Below are 26,557 nucleotides of genomic sequence, written 5' to 3'. Positions count from 1 at the left end.
CCAGATGCAAAAGAGGGGGAGACAAGTCACGAGTGACAGCCTTGGCAGTGAGAGGGGACCTCCTCTTACTGGTCCCATGACGGTGAATGAAATGCTGAGGGTTAGATGCCCTTTTCGTTTAATGATCCAGGTGGGATCGGGTTGTCTTTCCGAGGAGGAGCGTGGGTGAATTTTCAGAACTAGCACCCCAGCCATGCACCTGTCTTCGCACGCGCCTCCATAATGTCTTGGGTTTTCCGTTGGTACCTAAAAATTAAAAAATTTAAAAAAAAAAGGGGGGGGGAGGGCACAACAGTCTGTGCTCTAGGGCCCCAGGCCCTGTGGAATGGGGAGGCTGCCCCATTGTGGTTTGGGCCTGTCAGAAGGGCTGGACTCCATTTCCCAGCGGACACCGCGGCACCGTTCACGCCCCCTTCGCTCGGCGCGCTCCCGTGTAGGTGAGACGGCGGCCGCGCCTTCCGGCATCGGTCCCCCCGCCGTCCCTGAGTTGGTAGGCTCCACCTCCGAGGCAGCCGGCTTTGCGCCCAGGCTGCTGGGCACTTCCAAACCGCTAGCGGGGGGAGGGAGGGTGAGGTGTGGGGGACGCTCAGAGAGTCTCGGAAGCAGTGTTATCTTGAGAAGTCGCCTCCAGATTAATCCACATCTCGTCGAAATAGGCTCTATTACCATGTGAAATTAAAATCTCTTCGTGCAACCTAGACAAAATGTATTCCTGTGGGTCCTCCCCGTGGCACGCTTGGCGCTGGGCTGGCCCAGCGTTCCCCATCGCCCTCTCACTCCCACAAGGATAGGTGTGTGCGTAGCCGCCTTTCTCCCGAGGTTAACTCCACCCTTCAGCTCTCGGCTTGGTGCAGCCCTGTCCCCCCTCGGTGGTGCGTGGTACAGCCCCCGGCCCCTCAACCTCCCCCTCCCTCACTGGCTCCGAGTGGTACGCGCCCCCCGGTGCAGACACGGAACTGGCGCGCGCTTGAAGCGGCGCTGGAGCCGGCGAGCTTCCGACAGTCCGCTGCCGGGGGCCGTCTGGCTGGGCCTGGCCGGTTCCCCAAGGATCGGGAGGTAGGAAGGTCCGGGCCACAGGGGTTCCTGGGAAGGTATTCGGGACGGGGCTCCCCGGGGGAGACGGACTTTGAGAGGAAACAAGGGCTCTAGGGGGAAGCCACCTTTGGAGAGGCCCTAAAGGAGATGGGGGGCGTGGGGTCTGGAGGGGGACCGGGGGGGGGGTCCTGAGGGAAGGAGGCGGGGCTAGAAGGGAGGGCGCTCGGAGCCGCGGAAGAGGTGCGGGCTGCCGGACTGGGCTCACTCAGCTCGCGGTGGCTGGCCTCGATTCCGGCCCGGCTGGCTGGGGGCGCTGGTTCGGGGCGTGGGCGGGGGAGAACTGTCCAGCAGGTGAGGGGGCGGGCAGAGCTGTCTTGCCGTGGACCAAGCCGGGATAAGCACCTGGCGCGCGGACGCCGTGTGCACCTTATATTTGATCACGGGTTGGAGATCATGTTTGGTTTTTTTGAAAAAAGAAAAAAAATTTTTGATGTTTGAAAACTGGCTTGTTGGAGAATCGAGATACCATTTCATCTTTTCTGCAACTGCTTCCCTCCTCATCCTCGCGCATCTTTAAATTCTTCCTCTTTCTGTCCTCGCCTCTTTTCCAACCCTGCCTATTGCCTGCCTTATTGCTCTCGTTCTCCCCCACGCTTACCGGTCTGTGCTGATGCGCTTGCAAGGTCACTGCCTGGGTAGGAGGGGAGAGAGCCTTCTGTTGTGCTCACGTCAGCAAAGATGTCATCTCGCTCTCCGGTTCCTGTGGTTTTACTATGACATTCTGCCCCAAACGAGGGACCAATCCAAAGCGTTGCTAAACCTGGCCATTTGTAGGCTGAAAAGACATAGAGAACTTAAACGTCTGTGGATTCTAAATCTGCGTCTGGATGGAGTGGATGGGGAAGCAGATAGGTATGCGTTTTGAGCTTGATGCCTTTGGAACATAGGAGCTGAGAACCAGGGACTCCCTGTTAGAAAACATGGTTGAGGCAAAAGGCAGAGTCTGAGTCTGGTTGATATGAAGACAGGATGTGAGTTATAGGTGATGTTAGTCTTTTTGGGGAGGGGAGAGAATGTGGAGGAAAGCCTATCTTTGCAATCGGAATAACCAGAGGTAGTGGCTGTTGATGAGATATGAAGTGTGGCTAAAAATCTATCCTATCACTAGGGCTGGAATAGTCACAAGATCTCAGGGTCCTTGTCGTTCTGGAGGGAGATGGACGTGGTAGAGCATGATAATGACTTGAGCTTTATCAAATGATTCTCAGTGGCAGGGCTGAGATCCCACCAATGCTAGAGGTCTGATGCCCTAATATATTAGTAGAAGACTCTTCAGGTGTGATTGTTGAGATTTTGGCAGGAAAGTGCCCTTGGTTTTCAGTGTAAACATAGATTTCAAGGCTTAGCCTTGAGCTCTGGCCCCATAAATTGTTTTATTTTAAGATACATCAGCTCTCATCATAAGCAATTTTCATATAATTAAAGAATTACACTTTTTACACATGTCCCTTGTCATTTTTCTATTTCCTTTCCCTTTCTTACTCTGCTTGCAAGGAGCAGAGATCAACTTTATAACAGTGCCCCACCTTCTGCAGTTTGCTCACGACTCCATGGCACTGGAGAGAACCAAAGGACTTTTTGGGTGGTAATGATAACCTAAAATGAGCATATGGCATGCGTAGAAACTCGGTTTGGGTTGCATGGAAAGAAGAGATTTCTCTCAAAATCCAGAACTTAGAACAAAGTATAAACTAAAAATAGATGGGGAGAAGATAACGTAATAATTAGCAGGTGCTGTCAGTGGAAGAAGTGTCTCTAGATTCAAGGAGAATGAATTGTTATGGGCCCTGGACGACTCTGGAGTAGCAGCTGCTAGCACTCTGTGGTCACCGAGCAGGGGAGGGGCTGTGGCTATGCTATAAATAGTCCTGGGCCCTGAGTCGCTATGGAGACAATACCGAATCCTATTACCTGCAGCTCCTCTATTGGGAGCAAGAGAAGGGAGGGAGCAGTATTTTGAGGATTCAAGAATATTGCGGAGCAGTCTATTTATTATTAAGCAGGGAAGAAAAAGATAGAACTCATTATCTAAATCAAATAGAACCTTAAGCATACAGGGATTATGCATGTCTGGGTGTGGGAGTGCACGGGAGTGGCGTGTGTGTATGTAGTGTAATGGGAATATCTGTGTGTGTAGCAAAGGAGGTCTTAGTGTGACCATGTGTGGAGTATAGAAGTAGAATCCTGTATGCACTGAAGATAGCCTTGTAGTGGAGTGAAACATTTTGCTTAGAGAAGTGTATGGAGACCCAATAGGACATAAATTATAATTAAGACCATGTAAGCTTTTCCTGCTTTTTGGACTATGGTTTACAATTCCTCTGAGTACCTCTCCCTGTTCTTGCAGGAATTCTGTTATTTCTGCATCTAATTCTTCATTTGTGTAAGAGGTACAAGGACAAAGTCTCATCTGTGTGTATTGTATCGCTGATTCCAGTCCTGGGACTAGAATAGAGAAAGACTATGTATGATTCAGCACCAAGGGCAGAGCTAGTAGCAGTGACCCGTGGGCCCCTTTCTTGCTTGAAGAGGGAAGAAAAACATGGTTTAGGGAAGCAATTGGGACATGGATTTTCTTCATCTGAGAGTGCCCAGGGTAGAGTAGCCCTCTGTTGTTATCGTCTGAGTGCATGAAGTATACGGTTTTTATGGTGGTTTCACATGAAGCTGAATGCAGAATGTTAGAGCAGAAAATAATTGGGTTTACATCCAGAGGTAGGAGTACAGATTAGTGCTGATTAGAGTCTGGTTGGATCCTGATACCCTGGAGCTGTCCTAAAAGTGACTTAGTTTTTGTTATCATAATGACTGAATCCAGATGAGACTAACGGGGTCTGTTTTTTCAGAAACAGAGCACCAGGAGTGAGGCTGGAAATGGGCTGCTTTGTAGGGATGGGGGAGGTGAGCCATTATTTATCCTACTTCTTGACATTTGGCTCTGTGAGTTCATAAGCCTTGACCAAGCTCTGGACTAGGAAAAGTGTCATGTTCTCCCTTCTTTAGGATTAAAACAGAAGCCCTTCTGACATCTGACCCTGGCTGGAATAAAGCTGAGGGGGATGAGTCCCTTGGGCACAGCAGTGGATTTTATCACTACTTTTTTCCTATTGGACTTGAATTTTCAGATAACATCAGAATTCCTCCTGGGAACATTGACTCCTTGTGTGGTGTCTTGAAGTTTCTCTGAGATGAACTGGTGAATTTGGAACCATGGTGCAAAAGAAGAAGCTCTGTCCTCGGTTACTTGATTATCTAGTGATCGTAGGGGCCAGGTAACTAAGAAGAGACTGGTTTTCGTCTTTTTCACGTGCAATGACCACAACATGTGTAATTACTCACCTTCCTGACACCCACATTGTTTTGCATTCCTCACTCTTCCCCTGTTATTTTACCGTGACAGGTGTACCAGCGCCAGCTGAGGAAACAGCAGTCAGGTGGATTGAGAGTCTTGGCCCAGAGAAACAGAGACAGAGCAAAATTGCTCTTATCTAGCATCTCTGTGTTCTTGGGCAAATGTACTCTGTACACCTCAGTTTCCTGATTTTGTAAAAAAGAAGAGTAGGCTGTGCTCTTTACCTGCGTACCTTCTGTTGGTAGTTCATTAGCTAATACACCTTTTAAAGTGCTAATCATCTGAAGGCATTAGTAATAATTCTGTTGCTGCAGTTTTCTTTGCATTTGAAGATTGGTATCTTCATGACAGTACAGATCTCATTTAGCCTACTTGCTGAATGCTGCAAGCCACACCCATGTTTTCCAAGGTCCCACAGTTAGGTTACTTTATCCAAAATAGCATTTTGAGTTTCATTTCTGGGCCTTGGTGAACATCTGAAATGGCATCCTATCCCTTCAGGCTACTGAGCTCGTCTTTATGTTCTTCAGGCACCCGAGCAGTGATAGTGTGGCCCAGACTCCTGAATTACTACGGCGGTACCCCTTGGAGGACCACTCCGAGTTTCCCCTGCCCCCAGATGTAGTGTTCTTCTGCCAGCCCGAGGGCTGTCTGAGTGTGCGGCAGCGGCGCATGAGTCTGCGGGATGACACTTCTTTCGTCTTCACCCTCACTGACAAGGACACCGGAGTCACTCGTTATGGCATCTGTGTTAACTTCTACCGCTCCTTCCAGAAGCGTATGCCTAAAGAAAAGGGGGAAGCTGGGGCAGGGTCGCGTGGGAAGGAAGGACCCCGTGCCACTTGTGCATCAGAAGAGGTTGGCACTGAGACCTCAGAGACTGGCCTGTCCTTGCAGCCCCCCAGTGCTGACCCTGCCCCCGATGTGAATCAGTCTCCTCGGGTCAAACCCCGGGCCAAGGCTGGGAGCCGTTCCCGCAATAGTACTCTGACATCCCTGTGTGTGCTCAGCCACTATCCCTTCTTCTCCACCTTCCGAGAATGTCTGTACACCCTCAAACGTCTTGTGGACTGCTGCAGCGAGCGGCTGCTGGGCAAGAAACTGGGCATCCCTCGAGGCATACAAAGGTACAGTCTGCTGCTGACACTCAGGAGAGAGGGAAGCAGTTAGAGATGAGTCGGTCTGTGAGGGGCAGGAAATTTCCTCTGAAGCCTGAAGTCCTTCGTATGGCTAGAATGAAGTGTTGTCTTAGACCGTGTTGTACGTTTAAGAATAAACTTTTGTTAAAAGAAAGAATTCGGTCAATCATTAAAAAACATGGCTTGCGGTCCTTCATACACCTCTTTAAGTATATTGTATTAGTCCTTTCTAAGGGAAAAGTGTTGCAGAGTTAGACTTCCTAACATAATAATGTTTGGAGTTCAATGTTTCATGCAGGCAGGAATATAAGTCCTCCTATGCATACATTTTTACATTTGTTCTCTTGTATATACCCTCCAGCCCTAGCTGAGCCCAAAGATCGGGCTTTTCCAATATCATCATTTTTACTGTGTGGCTACTGTATTGTGTTGCAGTAGGGTATCAGCTCCTGGTGCTTATGTGTGTGTTTCCTGCTGTCTGCTCCTCAGGGACACTATGTGGCGCATCTTTACTGGATCATTGCTAGTGGAGGAGAAGTCAAGTGCCCTTCTGCATGACCTTCGAGAGATTGAGGCCTGGATCTATCGATTGCTTCGTTCCCCAGTGCCCGTCTCTGGGCAGAAGCGAGTAGACATTGAGGTCCTACCCCAGGAGCTCCAACAAGCTCTGACTTTCGCTCTTCCAGACCCTTCTCGATTCACCCTGGTGGATTTCCCACTGCACCTTCCCTTGGAACTTCTGGGTGTGGATGCCTGTCTTCAGGTGCTAACCTGCATCCTATTAGAGCACAAGGTGAGAGAGCCAGCTTTCTAGACCTTTAAGGACAGGGCCTACATCTTTTTCATCTTTTTGTCCCTAGAAGGTAACATATGCCAGGTATACAGCAGGCACCCTCTAGGTGTGATTTGGATTAAGGTACTCTCAGTGGAATGTATTCAGAGGGTCTGCCACTCAGTTGAATTATCCTTAGCTAGACTGACCTAATTCTCTGGAAATATCAGTAGTTCTGTTCCAGTGAGTGGTTCTGGAATTGGGGGAACAAGAACCAGGAAGGTAATGCATGGGGCAGAGATCACTGTGAAAGCTGTGTTTGTGGGGCCCTAGGCGAGGTGAGATGGAAGTTAAATGGTAGCGCTGGAAACTGTTTTCTCATCCCCGTTATTCTTGCTGTTGAATGATCCTTGTGGGATGACTTGCGGCAGGTGGTGCTACAGTCCCGAGACTACAATGCCCTCTCCATGTCTGTGATGGCATTTGTGGCGATGATCTACCCACTGGAGTATATGTTTCCTGTAATCCCACTGCTGCCCACCTGCATGGCATCGGCAGAACAGGTGAGTTTCAGGTGCTTTCTGGCTTTGTCACCTCTATTTTCCAGCTCTGTTCAGCTCCGAGGGAGATCAGTGCCAAGAAGTTGTAAATCAGTACTCATCTTCCATCCCTTATTATAACTTATATGTCTGTAAACCATGACCTAACTTGAACTGATTTGATGTCAAAACTCGTGTTATTTTTGGTTTTTACTTTCAAAGTAAATGTTGGGGCGCCTGGGTGGTTCAGTTGGTTAGGCATTTGCCTTCCGCTCTGGTCATGATCCCAGGGTCCTGGGATCAAGCCCCATGTCAGGCTCCCTGCTCAGTGGGGAGCCTGCTTCTCCCTCTGCCTGCCACTCCTCCCTGCTCAAACCACCCCCCCAAATGAATAAATGAAAAATTTTTTAAAAAGTAAATGCTAATAATTATAGGTTTCTGGCTACACTGTTACAGGTGTTATATAACGTACAGAATATACACTGTTACCTCTCCAAAATCTGAAAAATTGTGAATACAGAAACATACCTACCCTCAAGAGTTTTGGAAGAGATTGTGGACCTGGATTTCCTTATCTAAAAAGATCCTGATTCTTTAAGTGATCGAAAGAGATTTAGTTTTTGTTTCTTACCCTCTTTTTTCTTCCCACAGCTGCTGTTGGCTCCAACTCCGTACATCATCGGGGTCCCTGCCAGCTTCTTCCTCTACAAACTGGACTTCAAAATGCCCGATGACGTATGGCTGGTGGATCTGGACAGCAATAGGGTGAGGTTCTTGGCTGAGGGACTATAGATTCTAGAATAGGATTGTGTTTTCTTTTTCTAGATTATTCCCAGGAAGGTCCTCAGTTAGGTGATTTCTCTTGTGTGACTCATTGAAACAATTTTTTTAAATGCTTAGCTTTTGCTTTATTGGCTTACTAGGCCCTGGTTAGAACTCAAAGGAGTGTCAGAGTTAGTTTTGCCGGAGTGAAGTGCTGCCCTGCATCTGGGAGCAGTAAGGTGGTTGTGATTGTGGGAACACGACATACAGTGTAGCTCACCTGATGGTTCTCCTGGGCTATGGTTTCTAGTGAGAAAGTGTCTTTCAGTGCAGACTTAAAATGCATATTAATATTCTGTGGCATGAGTACATTCAGACTTCAGCAGGAACTCTTGATATGTGTTCGTTGTAAAACTTTAAAAATCCAAATAAGTATAAATAAATAAAAACCACAGCCCTAGCATGTAGAGATAGTCACCAGTAACACCAAGGTGTATTTCTTTTTATTTACATACGGGTGTATTTTAAATATATGTGGATACATGATATACATACTCACATGTGGGTGAAAATACCATGTATGCAACTTTCTATTTTTGTTACCTCCTCTATGTAAGAGTAACTCCTGAGCAATTAATTCCAAGGTCATGCCTTTTCTTGTTTTTCTGGTGCAGGTGATTGCCCCCACCAATGCAGAAGTGCTCCCAACCCTGCCAGAACCAGAATCATTAGAGCTGAAGAAGCATCTGAAGCAGGTGGGTGAAGAGAGAAGAAAAGGAAGGGAGCAGTGGCTACTCGAGGGCGGCCTGGAGGCTGTAGCTCTTCTAAGAGCCACTTTCCTTTCAGACGTCAAGTGGATTAGATTTTCTTAGCTAAGAAGAGGTGTGTCCCATTTCTGGGTATCAGGATGAATCTCAAAAAGGGCTTTTAGATTTTTTTTTTAAAGATTTATTTATTTTGAGAGAGAGTGTGCATGGGAAGGGGGAGGAGCACAGGACAAGAATCTCAAGCAGACTCCCCAGTGATTACAGCGCCCAATGTGGGGCTCGATCTCACAACCCTGTGATCATGGCCTGAGCCGAAACCAAGAGTCGGACATTCAACCCACTGAGCCACCCAGACGCCCCTCATGTCTGCCATTCTTTATGGCCTTAGAGCGTTCTCTCTGTCTTGTAAGGAGCTAGTCATTTGGACAATCTGACTCCTTTCATATTTTCCTTTTGAATTGATCTCTAAGTCCCTGTAGAATGCTTTCTTCAAAAATTCCTCTCTTTGAGTAATCCTTTCAATACATTTTTCATTGATTGATTTTCTTCCTCTTCTGCATGCCGAGCGCAGTACCTGAAGGTAACATGTGGCAAGGCCCCATTCCTTCTTCCTCTTGTGTGTGTTATATAGGACCACCAGTAGACAGCTCCATATTTCTTTATAGGAATCCTTGTTTTCATTTGAAGGGTCTTCAGGAACCTCCGTGTTGTCTTAGCTGCTCAGTGCCTCTAGATATCTGTTTGGGCTTAAATGGGTCATTCTGTAGCATCCCTCTCCCTCTCACTTGCTTCATCCCTACTGATGTAATATGGTGTCTTGTTACTGCTGGTACTGGTGAGGATTGCAAGTTGAGAAAGTTCTCAGCCTGCCTTTGCTGTGTTTTCATTCTTGATGATTGCTTTAGTATGACTAATAAGATGGAGAGGTTGATATGTAGAATTGTACTTCAAATGTTTATAGGAGTTAAGATCCCTGGGCTCATTAATCCTGTATTCTTACCCCTGCTACTTGAAATGTGATTCACGGACCAGGAGCATTACTATTGCCTGTGGTTGTTAAAAGTGCAGAATCACCCCAGATATATTGAACCAGAATCTGCATTTTTAACAACATTCCCAGGTGACTCCTGTGCTCATTAACATTTAAGAAGCATTGCTGGTCTAGACTAAAAAACATTTCATGACTAAAATAAATTTGGAAACTATTACCCTGGGTTCCGGATTTGACTACGTTGCCTTGAGCCAGGTTGGCTTAAACTGAAAGCCTGTATAATTCAGATTATCTTCTGAAGGTTAAAGTATTTGGATTCTTATGTCAAAGACTCTTTCCTAGGAGATGACTGGCTAGCTACCCAGGAATCTGCGCTCCATAGGGGATTTCCTCTTGTTCCGCAGGCCCTTGCCAGCATGAGTCTCAACACCCAGCCCATCCTCAATCTGGAGAAATTCCACGAAGGCCAAGAGATCCCCCTTCTCTTGGGAAGGCCTTCTAGCGACCTGCAGTCCACACCTTCCACTGAATTCAACCCACTCATCTATGGCAATGATGTGGATTCTGTGGATGTTGCAACGAGGTACGACCAAGTTGACTGGATAATCATTTGCTCTTCAACTGGGTTCTGCTCTATCAGTAGCTGCATGTGCCACCTTAGTGAAAGCAAAGAGAAGTACTGGTTCCTCATACTCTCAGGCCTTTTAGACCTTGAGTGCAGAGAGACTGATGCTTGTTTAAGATCCTTCTCCCTGTGAAGTGCTGGCTTGGGGAGGTGGTCTGAGGCCTTGGATTGCAGCCGTCCTTACAGTGCAGGGTGTGGAACTCGGATCATCTCACCATCCCCTTCTTCCCCAGAGTGGCCATGGTCCGTTTCTTCAACTCCCCCAACGTGCTGCAGGGCTTCCAGATGCACACACGTACCCTGCGTCTCTTCCCTCGGCCCGTGGTAGCTTTTCAAGCTGGCTCCTTTCTAGCCTCACGTCCCCGGCAGACTCCTTTTGCTGAGAAGCTGGCCAGGACTCAGGCCGTGGAGTACTTCGGAGAATGGATCCTGAACCCCACCAACTACGCCTTCCAGCGAATCCACAACAGTGAGCGCACCTGCCCCACCTTCTGCGTTTGTCCCCTGATGGCCCTTCCCTTTGCCTTTTCTCAGCTTTGACCTGCCCCTTCCATTCCCGTTTGGCATTAGACTTTTTCCTATCTTTCTTTTATGCTCTTCTTGTTTTTTTTTTTCTCCTCGTTGCTAACTCTGTTCTTTCTCTTTGGGTAGACATGTTTGATCCAGCCCTGATTGGTGACAAGCCGAAGTGGTATGCCCATCAGCTGCAGCCTATTCATTATCGAGTCTATGATAGCAACTCCCAGCTGGCTGAGGCGCTGAGCGTGCCCCCAGAGCGCGACTCTGACTCTGACCCCACTGATGACAGGTGAGCGGCAGAACCGCTTTTTAAGGTACAAAGGAAGCTTTCTCACTGGCCTTTATTGAGCACAGTGGCAAAGCCTCATAGGACTTAGATATTGGTCTTTGAAGCCGCGGTTCAATTTTTGTTAATTGTTTTGTGTTAGCTTACTTATTTTATTTTATCTTGTTTCCTGGCCTCGAGTTAAGAGTACTCCTCTTTTTTTTTCCCCAAGGTTTTTTGTTTTTTTTTTTTAAAGATTTATTTATTCATTTGAGAGAGAGAGAGAGAAAGAGCACAAGGAGGGGCAGAGGGAGAGGAAGAGAAGCAGACTCTGTTAAGTGCAGAGTCCAACTTGGGGCTTGATCCCCCACCCTGAAATCATGACCTGAGCTGAAATCAAGAGTTGGACCCTTAATCAACTGATCCACCCAGGCACCCCCTCCCCCCCTTTTAAAAAAGTTTTTAATTTTAATTTCAGTGTAGTTAACATATAGCATTATATTAGTTTCAGGTGTACAATACAGTGATTCAGCAATTCGACACATTAGTCAGTGCTTATCGTGATAAACGTATTCTAATCCTCATCACCTGTTTCACCCCCCACCTTCTTCCACTCCAGTAGCCATCAGCTTGTTCTGTATTAAGAATTTCTTTCTGGGGGTGCCTGGGTGGCTCCGTGGGTTAAAGCCTCTGCCTTCCTCTCAGGTCATGATCTCAGGGTCCTGGGATCGAGCCCCACATCGGGCTCTCTCTGCTCGGCAGGGAAGCCTGCTTCCTCCTATCTCTCTCTGCCTCTCTACCTACTTGTGATCTCTGTCTGTCAAATAAATAAATAAAAATCTTTAAAAAATAAAATAAAAGCTCTTTGAGATAAGTTAAATCCTCTTTAAAAAAAAAAAAAAAAAGAATTTCTTTGTGGAGCGCCTGGGTGGCTCAGGGGGTTAAAGCCTCTGCCTTTGGCTCAGGTCATGATCTCAGGGTCCTGGGATCAAGCCCCGCATTGGGCTCTCTGCTCAGCAGGGAGCCTGCTTCCTCCTCTCTCTCTCTCTTTCTCTGCCTGCCTCTCTGTCTACTTGTGATCTGTCAAAAAAAAAAAAAAAATTCTAAGAATTTCTTTTTTGGTTTGTCTTTTTTTTTCCCTTTGTTTGATTGTTTTGTTCCTTAAATTCTGCATATGGGTGAAATCATATGGTATTTGTCTTTCCCTGACTTATTTCACTTGGTATTATACTCTGATTCCATCCATGTTGTTGCAGATGGCAAGATTTCATTCCTTTTTATGGCTAAGTAATACTCGTGTGTGTGTGTGTGTGTGTGTGTGTGTGTGTGTGTATGAGAGTCCTTGCTTTTTTATTTTTTCCTAATGCTGATCACTGATTCTTTTCCCTTCCCCTTCCTTCTGTTGTATTTTTATTTTTGTTTCTATTTTTGGGCTCTTCACTCTGCAGTGGCAGCGATAGTATGGATTATGATGACTCAAGCTCTTCTTACTCCTCCCTTGGTGACTTCGTCAGTGAAATGATGAAGTGTGACATCAATGGTGATACTCCCAGTAAGTGTACTTGGGGACACTGGCTGGCTCCGGGCAGGGTTTGGGGCTCTGGGACCGTGCAGTTTGTACCTGCCCCCTTGGGTTTCGGCAGATGTGGATCCGTTGACGCACGCGGCTCTGGGGGATGCCAGTGAGGTGGAGATCGATGAGCTGCAGAACCAGAAGGAATCTGAGGAAGCGGGCCCGGATAGCGAGAACTCTCAGGAAAACCCGCCACTGCGCTCCAGCTCCAGTACCACCGCCAGCAGTAGCCCCAGCACCGTCATCCATGGAGCTAATGCTGTGCGTGGCAACTCGGAAGGGTGGATGAGTGAGAGTTGTTACTGGGCACGTGGGCCACACCTCTGTCAGAAAGTCGAGGCGGAAACTGTTAACTTGCCACTTCACATTCTTCCTGTGTTCCTCTCCATGGGTCTCCTTGCGTAAAGCCTAGGAGACACAGAAGGAGCTCACTGGGCTTTGTTCAGGACTTAGCTAATATCCCCCTTGCATAGTTTGTGGGTACAGAGACCGGGGTGTCACAGAGATCTTCTCTCTCGCATTCCCTTAGGATAGTAGATGGGAACCTGATAGGCCTGGCTTGGTCCTGCTAAACTGAGAATACAGGAAGGTATCACTGGGCACCGGGTGACTCGTTTATATTTAATGTGGCCTTTAGGAACCTGCCGACTCAACAGAGGTGGACGATAAGGCAGCAGTAGGCGTCTCCAAGCCCTTCTCTGCCGTGCCTCCCAGCATTGGCAAATCGAACACGGACAGGCGCCAGACAGAAATGGGAGAGGGGTCAGTGCGCCGGCGAACCTATGACAATCCATACTTCGAGCCCCAGTATGGCCTTCCCCCTGAGGAAGATGATGATGAGCAGGGGGAAAGTTACACTCCCCGATTCAGCCAACATGTCAATGGCAATCGGTGAGAGCCTGGGGATTCCTTCTAGATGGGTGACTGAAGGACCGCACTGCAGTGGACCCCGGGTGAGGGTTAATCAGAAAGTTGGAGAAGTCCAAATGCTCTGGTTGCCCTCCGTCCCAGGCTAGTGCTTTGATCTAGGCATATACGAGTTGTGGGAAGGGAGCCGTGATGGCAGTGTAGGTCAGGCCCACACTCCCAAGACTAGGTACCCTTGCCTGGGGCTCACAGATGCCACTGTGCATTCAAGGGCTCAAAAGCTGCTGCGGCCCAACAGCTTGAAACTGGCAAGCGACTCCGAGGCAGAGTCCGACTCTCGCGCGAGCTCACCCACCTCCACCATCTCCAACAACAGCACCGAGGGCTTCGGGGGCATCATGTCTTTTGCCAGTAAGTGCCTTCAGCTCCCCGGTCTCTGTCCCGTTTGGTCTGCAGTAGAGCCTGGCCATGGTGGGTGCTGCTTAGAACCTCAGATGTAGGGATGGACTGATGGTATCGAGCCCCAGTCCAGCTTGTTCGGGTGACAGTGAATAAGGTATTTTCAAGAGAGGACGGTAAAGGACAGGGACAGATTAGTCTCTATCCCCAGAGGTTTCAGTCTATCTCAGGTAAGATAGCGGTCAACTGAGAGTCGTTGTATTAAATGTCATATATTTTGTGGAAATACAATGGTCAAATTGGATTTGGGTTCTGTATCTAATACATTTTTGCCTGGTGAAGGACTTTTTCATGAACACGCTTGGAAATCTGTATGAGGAATCTATATGAGGTTGACTTTTGTGCCTAGAGAATATTGCTGGAAATGCGGGGTGGTGTCAGTAAAAGATTAAGGACAGACCAGGGACCAGAGAGAGCCAGCATCAGGGATAATTATGACTGAGTTTTTTCAGAAGCCAGGTAAGGGCAGCATCAACTTCTGACCAAAAGTGCATAAAGTCAGCTTTCACACTGAGTTAGCGGTTGGTGAGAGACTTGGCTGTTACCACGGGAGGTGGTCAGAGAAAGTTGTTACTGGGTTTTGAACAATCCTGGCAGTTGCTCCTTTGGTTGCCCTAAATTATAGACTTGGTCCTTTCTGTGGTAGATCAGAGATACCAGGGTTATGCTTGAAAAGGAAGAAGATGGAGATGATGGTACAGTCATCAGCTTTGATTCTCTGTGCTCCTAACTCATTGCTCTCACACCCTCCCCTTGACAGGCAGCCTATATCGAAACCACAGTACAAGCTTCAGTCTTTCAAACCTCACACTGCCCACCAAAGGTGCGCGAGAGAAGACCACACCCTTCCCCAGTCTGAAAGGTAACTGCAGCCCTCCTTCCGCCAAACCAGGATTCTCCGGCAGATATTTCAGGCCTATGGGTGCTTGTCAGGAACCCTGCATATGATGGCTCATTTGATCTGGCTGTAGCCCCTCATACCGCTTCTCATGGCTTTCACTGCACATGATGGGCTCTGACTGGTTTTCGGATGGGAATGGTCTTTGTAGCTGGAGAGGAGGCCCTGCTGTGTCATTTAGGATAACAGCGGCTGTGCGATAACTGCTTCTGGGGGGATCCATAATGAACACACTGGTCATGAGCTGCCACCAATCATCTGCCGGCTTCTTGCTGCATGAGCAGAGGAGGGCTCCATCCCAGGGAGCTGGCCCGCCGGGGGATGGTTGCGAGAGCCTGGCACTGTTTACAGAGCCAAGAAGCCTCTCACTATGGCTTCACATCGATGGGCCCTGTGGGTGGGCCAGGTAGTACTGGTTGGCTTCTAAGAGCAGTTATGACCTTATTTGATTTTCATTTGTGAGCTCGGAGGGTCTGAAGGGCTCTTCGGAATTTACTCTCTTGACATTTGTTTGTTTTCTCTAGATATTGGGCTGAAATATTTAATTACAGTAGAGAGCATAGTGAGAAGAGCTCCGTATATATTTTAACTGACTTCTCTCCCCGGTGATTAAAAACTCCGGCAATCAAAGGAGTGTTCTCTGATGGGGATGGGAACATAGGGTAGGTGGGCAAAGAGACGTGATAGCTAGAGGTGTAGGGGGCTAACTAGCACTGTGGCTCAAATCCACACACAACTCAGTAGCTTAGGAAAAGGGTTAGTCACTGGCTTCATGTGGTGTAGTTGGGGAGGAAAGCAGTTGAAATGCCTTCATCGCATGCGGACGCCTCACTCATTTGCTGCCCTTCTCGCTCCCATCCGCCTCCCGCCCTCACACCCCCACCCCACTTCCCATGACAGCATCTGCAAGATGGGTCTCCTCTCTTGGCCTACTGGCAGGCCCTCTGGACCCCGGTGCAAGATGTTTCATGAAAACCAGCAGTCCCTCTTTCATGCATGTGCCTGTTCAGTACCTGAAGGTCCCTCGTGTCATTTACCCTGCCCCTGGCTTTTAGAGACCATAGCCTTAAGGACGGTCTTTCCTAGAGCCTTGGTGGTTTCCTGATCTCTTGGCTTCCAGCTCTGAGGTGCCTGAGAACTAAGGTTATGTGCACTAAGCTTTGGGAGAATCCTCAGGTGGTCTGACTTACAGCTCCATTGAGGGGAACAGGGGTTGTGGTATCACGGTGCACCTACTAACTGTGTATTTTGTGTCCCAGTATTTGGGCTAAATACTCTAATGGAGATTGTTACTGAAGCCGGCCCCGGGAGTGGTGAAGGTGGGTCTTGCCCGTGAGCTGTGCATGATCTTTTTTTTTTCCTAGCATCTTCCGTGCCTGCCTGAGGGCCATCCTCCGCACGGAGCAAGCAGTGTCCCATGAGTGACCTGCCTTGCCCCTCCCCTGTGACGCCCGTGCTTGCCCGTGGGGCGCTGCTGGTGCATGTGGAGTGGCCTGAGTCTCCATCCCCACCTCCTCCACATTGCCATGGCTGGTTTCGACCTATGTGTGATGGCCCGGGGCCACCCTCGCCCAGCCCTTCTGGGGAGTGGGTGTGGAACATGGCTCCCCAGGGCGGTGCTGACGCAGGCAGCAGGACCACAGTAGTGATGTCTGTCATTCCTACCTTCCTGGCTATAGGAAACAGGAGGGCCTTAGTGGACCAGAAGTCATCTGTTATTAAACACAGCCCAACAGTGAAAAGAGAGCCTCCATCACCTCAGGGTCGATCCAGCAATTCTAGGTAATGAATGGCTGGGCTATTTCCAAGGTTCTGTGATAGAGGTAGCGATTCCTGTGCCCGCCCTCTAGGGATGCTCAGGAGTGGGAGAGCACCTCCCAGTTGGGCAGATGAAATCAGTTCTTGCGCACACTGCCCATTCTGACTGACTCCCCACGCAACGGTAGTAGCCCGCGCCGGCGAGGAGAATGGAACCGCAGTGCTGGGTACGCGGGGAGGGGGTGGAGGGGGGCAGGGGGTGCAGGGGACTTAGACGTCTGGAGACTTGGTTTGTGTTCCGCCCCTGGAGGCAAGCATCTAGTCTGGCGAAGGCCGGTGGGTCGGGGTGGGGGGGTGCTCTGCACAGAAGCTGATGACCACAGAGGTGGTGTGTGGACCCCGTAGTGAGAACCAGCAGTTCCTGAAGGAGGTGGTCCATAGCGTGCTGGATGGCCAGGGCGTTGGCTGGCTCAACATGAAAAAGGTGCGTCGGCTGCTGGAGAGCGAGCAGCTGCGAGTCTTTGTCCTGAGCAAGCTGAACCGCTCAGTGCAGTCAGAGGACGATACCCGGCAGGACGCCATCCCCGACGTGGTCAGTGTCTGGGGGCGAGGGGAGCTGGCATCAGTGGGAAGAAGGACCTGGACACCGAAGGCAGTTTTGCCAACTCTAGGCCCTGGCTTATCGTTGCAGGAGGTCAGTCGGAAGGTATACAAGGGGATGCTAGACCTGCTCAAGTGCACGGTGCTCAGCCTGGAGCAGTCCTACGCCCACGCGGGTCTGGGGGGCATGGCCAGCATCTTTGGGCTTTTGGAGATTGCCCAGACCCACTACTATAGCAAAGGTAGGGATCCCACCGGCTGGGCCAGCACCGTCCACAGCTCTCCTACTGATCTCCGAGGAAAGGGAACTCATTCTTTTACAAGTTCCTCAGGGTCAAGCTTGCTTCCTATCAGGCTTTGGGATTTATTTTTTTAATGCATGTTTGTCTGTAGTGGGTACTTTCCAGTCACGAAAAATAAGACGTCCGCTTTTCTTTCCTTGCGTTTCTTCCGTTCTCCGTCCTCCTGTAGACTTTCTTGTCCCACCTCACTCCCATAGCTTGATTCCCACTCACCGTGTCTGTTTTGACCTCTTCCTCTATTTGATCTTTTCCTAGAACCAGACAAGCGGAAGAGAAGTCCCACAGAGAGTGTAAATACCCCAGTCGGCAAGGATCCTGGCCTGGCCGGGCGGGGGGACCCAAAGGCGATGGCACAGCTGAGAGTTCCCCAGCTGGGACCTCGGGCACCAAGTGCTGCAGGAAAGGGTCCCAGAGAACTAGACACCAGAAGTTTAAAGGAAGAGAATTTTGTAGCATCTGTTGGTATGTATCACTGTGTTTGGTGTGGTGGAGGGAGGGTTGTGGCTTCTTAAATACCTCTCCCTCCTTTCAATTCATCCAGAATCCTGCCTTTCTTTTCCCCATGCTTTGCTTTCCAGAGAGGGAGGCAGGTCTGCGTCCATTTCTGATGGTGTTTCTTTGCACTTCTTTATCCCTTACGCCACCTTTACACGCTCCCCAAACCTACATCTTAGAGGAAGGAGGGAGGTTTTGCTTAGAAGGCCAGTGAGGTTTAGTACAGGGAGTCTGAGCTCTGTTCCTGGTGCCTCTTTTTGTTTATGTCTGGATTTCTTCACAGTGGAGAGCCATGTGAGCTCCTGGAAGCTGTAAGGAAGTTTATAGATGCATCTTTGGTCTATAAAATTATGATTATCTGGGCCACTTTACCTCTATCCAGCCATGACACTACCCTCAAATTTGCTTCTCTGGGGGGTGTCCAGCAACCCCGTTTCCCTGGGCTCTAGACCTCAAGGTATAGATTTCTGAATCAGCTTTTCTTTACCCCTCTCCTTCCTGGACTTGATAAAGAGCTTGTTTATGTGGAGTGTTTCTCCATTCCCGCTAAGGCAGTGCCTTAGTGAGCTCTCTGGGTGGCACCTCATTTGATTCTCTCTGTACTTGACCTTGAGTCATCTAGGTTGTACGTCTTTCTTTTTCTGATTCTGTTTCTGTGGGCAGTATGCTTCTAATGGGTCCTTCTTTGCCACACCATTAGCAGTTGTTTTATGTTCCCATAAATGAGGATGAGGCACCAGTTTCCTTCGTTGGGGAGCTCCCCTTCTCTAAGCCAGCAGAATAGTGTCCTAGAGGCCATCACCCCTGCCTTCCTCCTGCCTGATGTGATGTTTTAGAAAAGGCCCCCAAGCACAAGTCTGAAGGCCTGGGGTTTTAGTCCCGCATCTGTTTCCAGCTGGGAATGAGACTTTGGGCAAACCACTTCCTCTCTCAGGGTCTCTACCTCCTCATCTGGGAAACTAGGAGATCTGATTAAGTAGATATGCTCAGGTTCTTCCGGGAAAAGAATCTATCATCAGTATTCTCTCTTCTTTACCGCAACAAAGATGCTATTCTTGAGTATTTCACGTTCTCTGTCACCTTTACTGGAAGCGTTTTTCCCCATGACTGGCTAAGAATGGGTCACTTGGCAGGGCAGGCGCTGATTCTGAGGGTGAGTCAGATTTTTTGGTAGAGGCAAGGAGGGATGCTGACTGCCTGCCTGAGTGGCCTCTGTCCAGTCCAGCAAATCACACAGATTGGTGCTCATGCTTCTGAACCCCTTTGGCTGCTTGAGGTGATCATCTGTCTTGTCTGGAATCTTTAAAAATTGCCATTGCCCAGCTCATTTGGCAGAGATAGCAGGGCGTGATGGAAGTTTAAACTGGTCCTATGTGACATGATCTCGAGTAAAGTGCTCCAGCCTCCAGAGGCGTCAGTTTCCTCACGCCAAGATGGAGGAACGTGATTGAAGGCAGCGCCATCTCCAGTGTTCCGCAGGGTTCTTCCTACCACTTTCAGGTTCAGGTTAGGAATTTAGAGTCTTTAGTTCATGAGTGGGGATGGAAGGCACTAGATCTCTTGATTTTTAACCGCCCCCCCCAAATGAAGATCTCTTTTTATCTCTTGATTTTTAATCCTGTGCCTGAGACTGAATCAGCCTGGGTGGGTGGGTTTCCATTCTGTCTGACCAGCCTCTGACTCTGTCTGTCTTTCTCTCCTGCTTACATTGCATCTGGGGTAGAATTGTGGAACAAGCACCAGGAAGTGAAAAAGCAAAAAGCTTTGGAAAAACAGAGTAAGGAACAAATGCCCCTTCCTGTTCCCAAATCTCCCATACCTGCCAACTCCCCAGGCCCAGTTGGGGCAGACTTCCTTTGTCAGCCCCACCCCAAATTTGCTCTTGGGAGGTATTTGGAATGAAAGCAGGTAGGTGGTATGGGACTCACAGGTATGTGACTTGCAGGCTGCTTCTTCCCCCCATCCTCCTAGCAATCAGGCTGTAATCAGGGCATCTACTGCATAAAGTCCCTTAGAACATGGTTCGCTATTGCTCCAGAGTTGGTGGGGAGAATGTTTGCCTATTTCAGTGCCCCTCATTGGCTGGTATCTCCCTCACCTGTTAGAAGGCCTGTGGGCACAGTTGGCAGAGATGGTTGCTGTCCCTCCATGTTGAGTCTGTAGCTTCCCAGCTCTCTCTGGCGGCTTGCCTAGGCACGCTTTCTTGCTTTCTGTCATTCTGTCCTTCTGCCATACCACTGTGGGTGGGTGGGGAAAAAATGAGGGTGGTTTTTATCTCAAATGTAGAGACATATAGGGTTGGGGTAGTCAGTATCCACAGAAACAGCTGGTGTTTCTGTATCTCGCTGGGCCTGTCCTTTTCTAGCTCCTTTAGACACGTTTGTTGGGGAAGCAATGAGTGGCCTGGGGACCCTTAACTGGTTTCACACACCAGTGAAGCTCTGACTCTGAGTATGGGGGAATGTGGTTTAGAAATTTATTTGTGGAGCTTTCTGTTTTAGAATGATTTGCTGAGAATTTTCTCGGGTTGTGGAGATGGCTGCAGAACCCCTTGAGGCCAGGTTTCATTTGTCCTACTTGGTTCTTAAGGCATCTGGGGACTTCTTCCAGTGGGGCCTGATGTGGGGGCAGTCCCTGGAAAGGTGACTGGGACATGCTGAGGTGTGTGACCTGGCTGTGTGCTGTCCCACTCCCTTCACCAGCCTGCCCCTTGCCTTTGTGTATGGAGTGACAGAGGTTTTCCCCTACCCAGGGCCCGAAGTCATCAAACCCATCTTTGAGACAGAGGAGAAAAAGTCCCAGATCAGCGCGGACAGTGGCGTGAGCCTGACATCTGGTTCCCAGGTTTGTGACAACCTTGTTGGGAATTGTGAGCATTAAATTTGCTATCTCAGAATACTTCAAGTTAAAAAAAAAAAAGACAACATGCATGCCCAGTGATGGGAGAATGATGAAATAAGTGTAGCATATGTACGTAATACTATGTTAGTATCTACTAAAGACTGTTTTCAAAAATCTAGTGACGTGGGAAAATGTTTTACAAGGCTACGTGCAGTATGATTCCCATTTTATTTTTAAAATGTTTGTAGAGACGACTGAAAGGAAGTATACTAAAACCTTACCAGTGATTCATGTTAGTGGTAGGTTTACGGTTTATTTCTGTTTCCTCATTCTTTCACGTATTTTCTATAGCGAGCATGTATTTCTTTAGTGTTTATTATTTTTCATCAATGCAAGTCATGTATATTTTATATTGAGGAAAAAGATAAACGTCTTGTGACCTGTTTAGGGATGACGATAGTAGGTTGGGGTTGAGGAGAAGGAAGACAGTACAGTATTTCTTAGGAAAACTGAGAGTGTGTGGGACACCTCCTCTAATGTGTCTGAGTCCCCGTGTCGTTTCAGAGGACTGATCCAGACTCTGTCATTGGTGTGAGTCCAGCCGTTATGATCCGAAGCTCAAGTCAGGACTCTGAAGTTAGCACCGTGGTAGGGGAACACCACACTGGCATCTTGGTGGGTGGGGTGTGAGTCCCCCTTTGGGATAGGGGGCTGATTTCTCCTTTGGAGGCTCTTAGTCTCGTGTCAGCTTGGTTCTCACGGTGGAGATGCTCACCTGGCATAGGTCTGTGTGCACAGGATCAGACCCTGAGATTTCACCCAGGGCTTCTCATCTTGTAAAGAAGGTACTACCAGAGGCTCTCTGACACACCTTTGAAGTGCAGTGCTTTGTTTTCAGTTTTGTTTTGTTTTTGATGGCAGTAGAGAGCTCTAACAGCTGGGCATTTCTGGGAGCCCTTTGCTGGGGAATATCCCTTATTACCTTTCTTTCCTTTCCAGGTGAGTAATAGCTCTGGAGAGACCCTTGGAGCAGACAGTGACCTGAGCAGCAACGCAGGTGATGGGCCAGGCGGTGAGGGCAGCGCCCACTTGGCCAGCTCTCGGGGCACCTTGTCTGATAGTGAAATTGAGACCAACTCTGCTACCAGCACCATCTTTGTAAGTTTTGTTTACTAACAAAAGGAGGTCATTTCTTTCATGGGAGGGGAGTGGGTTAGAAAAGAATGAAACATTAGGGGCAATTAGAAGGAAAAGAGGAAGTAAGGAATGGATTATCCCCATGTATTTGGCTTCAAAGAAAATGTTTCTTAAGGCTTTTTTCAGAGTTATTTTACTCCACGATCTGGGGCTTTAAGGACCCTTTCCTGGATCACTGATGAGTTGGACTCCCTTCCCAGGCACATTAGGGCTTCAAATCCTATGTAGCAATTATTCCCATATTTACCATTAGATAAGGTGGTAGGTGTCTTCATGGCAATGTCAGGGCAATGACCGCTCTCATTTGTATCATTCTGCCAATAGTGTGGTTTTATTCTGGTCACTACTCTATTTATATAGCACTTTTTTTTTTTAGACATTTATTTGACAGAGAGAGAGAGGACAAGCAGGGAGAGAGGGAAAAGCAGGCTCCCTACTGAGTAGGGAGCCCAATGCGGGGCTCAGTCCCAGGACCCTGGGATCATGACCTAAGCCGAAGGCTGATGCTTAACTGACTAAGCCACCCAGGTGCCCCTTTTTATATAGCACTTTAAAATAGCATTTTAGGGGCGCCTGGGTGGCTCAGTGGGTTAAGCCTCTGCCTTCGGCTCAGGTCATGATCCCAGGGTCCTGGGATCGAGCCCCCCATCAGGCTCTCTGCTCAGCAGGCAGCCTGCTTCCTCCTCTCTCTCTACTTGTGATCTCTGTCTGTCAAATTAATAAAATCTTAAAGAATAAAATAACATTTTAGGGATGCCTGGGTAGCTCAGTCGGTTAAGTGACTGCCTTCAGCTCATGTCATGATCCCAAAGTCCTGGGATCGAGTCCTGCATCAGGCTCCTTGCTCAGCAGGGAGCCTCCTTCTCCCTCCACCTCTGCCTGCCACTCTGCCTGCCTGTGCTCTCTCTCTTTCTGACAAATAAATAAATAAAATCTTTAAAAAAATAAATAAATAAAATAGCATTTATTTTCTCATATTTCTAACAGTTATTTGATATTTTCATTCTTTAATAAATATTTATTAAGTGATTTACTAAGTGCTTTATTCTGTAAAGAAAGAGGGTGAATAAGACATTCTCTCTCTCAAGAAGTTTGGAGTTCAGCATGTTGCTGTGACTCATCTCTTCTGACAGGTGAGGGGAACAAAGCCTTAGGAAAAAAAGAACTTGCCCTACATCCTACCAAAAAGCAGTGATCAGTTGGAATTAAAGTAATTCTGTTTAGTCCTTGCCTTTAGACATATTGCATTTTGGTGTATGCAGGGCTCTTGAGGCAGCATTAAGCACTCTGATACACTTGTCACCTTATTAGAGTTGAGAATGAATATCCTTTTTTGTTAATTTTTTTAGGGGTGCCTGGGTGGCTCAGTGGGTTAAAGCCTCTGCCTTTGGCTTGGGTCATGATCTCAGGGTCCTGGGATCGAGCCCCGCATCGGGCTCTCTGCTCAGCAGGGAGCCTGCTTCCCTCCCTCTCTCTCTGCTTCCCTCTCTGCCTGCTTGTGATCTCTGTCTGTCAAATAAATAAAATATTTAAAAAAATAATAATTTATTTAAAATTTTTTTATTTGAGTAAAAGAGAGATCATGAGCAGGGGTAGGGAGAAGCAGACTCTCCTCTGAGCAAGGAGCCCCATGCAAGGTTTGATCCCAGGACTCTGGGATCATGACCCGAACTGAAGGCAGGCACTTAACCTACTGAGCCACTCAGGAGCCCTGAGAATGGTATTCCTTATAGGAGCTTAAAGGTCCTTATCTTTGGTTTGTGGGGAGAATGGAGGATGAAATTTAAATGAAATGAAGTATTTACCACCAGTGATCATTCCCACCCTCAGGGCTTTCTGAGTATGTGTTTCTAATAGGGCAAATGACATCCCTGAGCAAAGGTAGAAAATGGGACTGAGAGTCATCAGAGCCATTTGAATTAATGGACCTTAACTCTCCTTTAGTCCAAATAGCAATTTTAATGAGAGTATTTTAAATCCTTCTAGTGTGCCTCCATTCTGGATATTAAGATAGACATTATGGGATAGAGGTCTTGCAAGAAGCCATTCAGCTGTGTGTGGCCTTTCCTGGCACCTTCCTGGGACAAATTCATGCTCGTTCTGTGCTGGTGGGCAAGGGCTGTTTTTGTACAGTTGAGTTGCCAAGAGCAATTAGCTAAATTTCTTGGCTCAAAAAAAGAAGGCTGTTTTAGCAAGAAATAAGTTATATTAAGTCAGTATGGGCCATTGAACAAAGAATTGGGCTATGAACCCGGAGACTGGCGTGTAGACACACTAATTAGGTGTTGCCTCATAACCTTTGATCAGTCGCTTCTCTGCTCATGCTGTTGCATGAATTGTGAAATGGGCATGAAATTTGCCTCTTACCCACTTGAAATCTTTTTTGAATGAATAGAGAGTCTAATATTGCAGAAATGGCAGGTAAAGTTAGTGATTTTTCTAAGGGGCAGATATTTCTAAGAGATGGTAGGAAAGAGGAAATTAACATTTATCCCATCCAACCATGTACCAGGCATTTATATGTTTTTTTTTAAAGATTTTATTTATTTATTTGACAGACAGAGATCACAAGTATGCAGAGAGGCAGGCAGAGACAGAGAGGAGGAAGCAGGCTCCCCGCTGAGCAGAGAGCCTGATGCGGGGCTCGATCCCAGGACCCTGAGATCATGACCTGAGCCGAAGGCAGAGGCTTAACCCACTGAGCCACCCAGGCGCCCCTATATGTATTTTCTAATTTAATTCCCATAATGGTCCTACGAAGTAGATATATTATACCCTTCCTTTTACAGGTGAGGAAAACAAGACTCAGAGAAGCTAAGTTTTACGCGTCAGATCACACAGCTAGTAAGAGACAGGGATCTGAATCTTGGTCAGTCTGTCTTCAAAACCAGAGTTCTCTTCTGTTGCATCATGCTGCTACAGAGGATTCGCTTCTTATTTATTCATTTTAAAGATCAAAGAGTCTTACAGAGACTCTAGGGTAAAGACAAGGAGAATGAAAATGTGATTGCATGTTGTAGGAGGCAACAGCAGAAAACAGCATTATCAGATTGACTTCTGGTCCAATCCTTGAGGCGAGCATAGGAGCACAAGCAGGACTGCTCAAGTGCATGTTGCTAGCGGAGGTTAACGGGTGTGTGGGCCTCTTAATGCACTGTGTGGCTTACGTTGCCCTGTCCATTGGTACCTTGGGCAGCTAACCTGTCACGTCTTTGTAGGGGAAAGCCCACAGCTTGAAGCCAAGTGTCAAAGAGAAGCTGGTGGGCAGCCCAGTTCGCTCTTCTGAGGATGTAAGCCAGCGAGTCTATCTCTACGAGGGACTCCTAGGTGAGACACAGACTGGGAAGGCCTCTTGCACTGGAAGAAAGCTGGACTCAGCTGGGGAGGAGGGTAGCACTGAACATGTAGCTGCTTAGCTTTGGGCTGATCTCAGTGCTGATGTTAGAGGGTGTGTTTATATCTGCAGAAGGTGACTTACTGGGTCTGGAAAAGGCAGTAGGTGAGCATTGAAAGAGACTAGATTTTGGTTTTAATCAACAGCCTCTGTCTTTCTGTCTGTCTGTCTTTCCTTTCTTGCAACCATGGTTCTTCCTGCTCACAAATTGGCAGGAAGGGACAAAGGATCGATGTGGGACCAGTTAGAGGATGCGGCTATGGAGACCTTTTCTATAAGTAACCACCTTTCTTTGTGTGCTGTGTTCATCCCTCCTCCTCGGGAGGGGCTGGGCCTCACTTGGAGGAGCTGGGGCTGGTGGCAGGAATGTTAGTTCTCGGGTGGAGAGGCTCACATTTGTTTTGTCCTAGAATTTGTCCCTTTTATCTAGAGCTTACTCTTTACTTTGGTTTGGCAGCTGTATTCTTTATATGTTAAATAAGCCCCTAGAAAAATTCTGTTCCACACAGGCAAAGAACGTTCTACTTTATGGGACCAAATGCAGTTCTGGGAAGACGCATTCTTAGATGCTGTGATGTTGGAGAGAGAAGGAATGGGTATGGACCAGGGTCCCCAGGAAATGATCGACAGGTATGAGACTTAGTGAACGCTTGAAAAATGCAAATTCAGCCTCTTCCAAGTTAGTTCTGTGGTCTCCTGCCTAAGAGCTGACTTTGCTGGTCTCCTGCTCAGGTACCTGTCCCTGGGAGAGCATGACCGGAAGCGTCTGGAGGATGATGAAGATCGTTTGCTGGCCACGCTTTTGCACAACCTCATCTCCTACATGCTACTGATGAAGGTAATGTCGACTTTGCTTGTGCCCAGCTACTGCTGATGCCAGAAGGACAAGGCCTGTTCCTGTGACCTAAATTCTGGGGCAGTTGGGAAGCGGCCAGAGCATCTTACTAGGTCTCTCTTCCTGATTGAAAGTGTGAGGTCTCGGGGCGCCTGGGTTGCTCAGTCGTTAAGCGTCTGCTTTTGGCTCAGGTCATGATCCCAGGGTCCTGGGACCGAGCCGCACATCAGGCTCCCTGCTCAGCGGGAAGCCTGCTTCTCCCTCTCCAGCTCCCCTACATGTGTTCCCTTTCTCTCTATCTCTCTCTGTCATAAATAAATAAAATCTTTTTTTATTTTTTTATTTTTGGGGTTTTTTTTTTTTGACAGGCAGATCACAAGTAGGCAGAGAGACAGGCGGAGAGAGAGAGGAGGAAGCAGGCTCCCTGCTGAGCAGACAGCCCGATGCGGGGCTCGATCCAGCACCCTGGGATCATGACCTGAGCCGAAGGCAGAGGCTTTAACCCACTGAGC

At 48.1% G+C, this 26,557-nt stretch overlaps 1 protein-coding gene across 6 annotated transcripts in view; it reads left to right on the top strand.

The window, feature by feature from the left end:
* The first annotated feature begins 958 nt into the window (after positions 1 to 958).
* MADD (MAP kinase activating death domain) overlaps positions 959 to 26,557 on the top strand; it is a 40,185-nt gene continuing 14,586 nt past the window's right edge. For 2 of the 6 annotated variants that reach the window (XM_080817408.1, XM_080817405.1), the window contains exons 1-25: positions 959 to 1,056; positions 4,221 to 4,367; positions 4,978 to 5,574; positions 6,076 to 6,379; positions 6,790 to 6,921; positions 7,549 to 7,662; positions 8,334 to 8,414; positions 9,822 to 10,000; positions 10,276 to 10,511; positions 10,694 to 10,850; positions 12,275 to 12,378; positions 12,470 to 12,660; positions 13,037 to 13,290; positions 13,538 to 13,677; positions 14,486 to 14,587; positions 16,303 to 16,405; positions 16,787 to 16,973; positions 17,073 to 17,223; positions 17,539 to 17,745; positions 20,531 to 20,622; positions 21,184 to 21,264; positions 21,619 to 21,777; positions 25,035 to 25,143; positions 25,720 to 25,840; positions 25,943 to 26,048. In XM_080817408.1, coding sequence (XP_080673534.1) covers positions 4,306 to 4,367; positions 4,978 to 5,574; positions 6,076 to 6,379; positions 6,790 to 6,921; positions 7,549 to 7,662; positions 8,334 to 8,414; positions 9,822 to 10,000; positions 10,276 to 10,511; positions 10,694 to 10,850; positions 12,275 to 12,378; positions 12,470 to 12,660; positions 13,037 to 13,290; positions 13,538 to 13,677; positions 14,486 to 14,587; positions 16,303 to 16,405; positions 16,787 to 16,973; positions 17,073 to 17,223; positions 17,539 to 17,745; positions 20,531 to 20,622; positions 21,184 to 21,264; positions 21,619 to 21,777; positions 25,035 to 25,143; positions 25,720 to 25,840; positions 25,943 to 26,048 — 3,969 coding nt within the window. In that variant the 5' untranslated portion in view covers positions 959 to 1,056; positions 4,221 to 4,305. Of the gene's footprint in view, positions 1,057 to 4,220; positions 4,368 to 4,977; positions 5,575 to 6,075; positions 6,380 to 6,789; positions 6,922 to 7,548; positions 7,663 to 8,333; positions 8,415 to 9,821; positions 10,001 to 10,275; positions 10,512 to 10,693; positions 10,851 to 12,274; positions 12,379 to 12,469; positions 12,661 to 13,036; positions 13,291 to 13,537; positions 13,678 to 14,485; positions 14,588 to 15,882; positions 15,943 to 16,302; positions 16,406 to 16,786; positions 16,974 to 17,072; positions 17,224 to 17,538; positions 17,746 to 20,530; positions 20,623 to 21,183; positions 21,268 to 21,618; positions 21,778 to 25,034; positions 25,144 to 25,425; positions 25,489 to 25,719; positions 25,841 to 25,942; positions 26,049 to 26,557 lie in introns of all 6 variants that reach the window. The other 4 variants (XM_080817407.1, XM_080817404.1, XM_080817409.1 and 1 more) reach the window with 3 other exon arrangements.

The sequence above is a fragment of the Martes martes genome, assembly GCF_963455335.1.
Source record: "Martes martes genome assembly, chromosome: 10".
Lineage (NCBI taxonomy): Eukaryota > Metazoa > Chordata > Mammalia > Carnivora > Mustelidae > Martes > Martes martes.
Note: the sequence above shows the minus strand (reverse complement) of the source record. Positions and strands in the feature narration are given on the sequence as shown.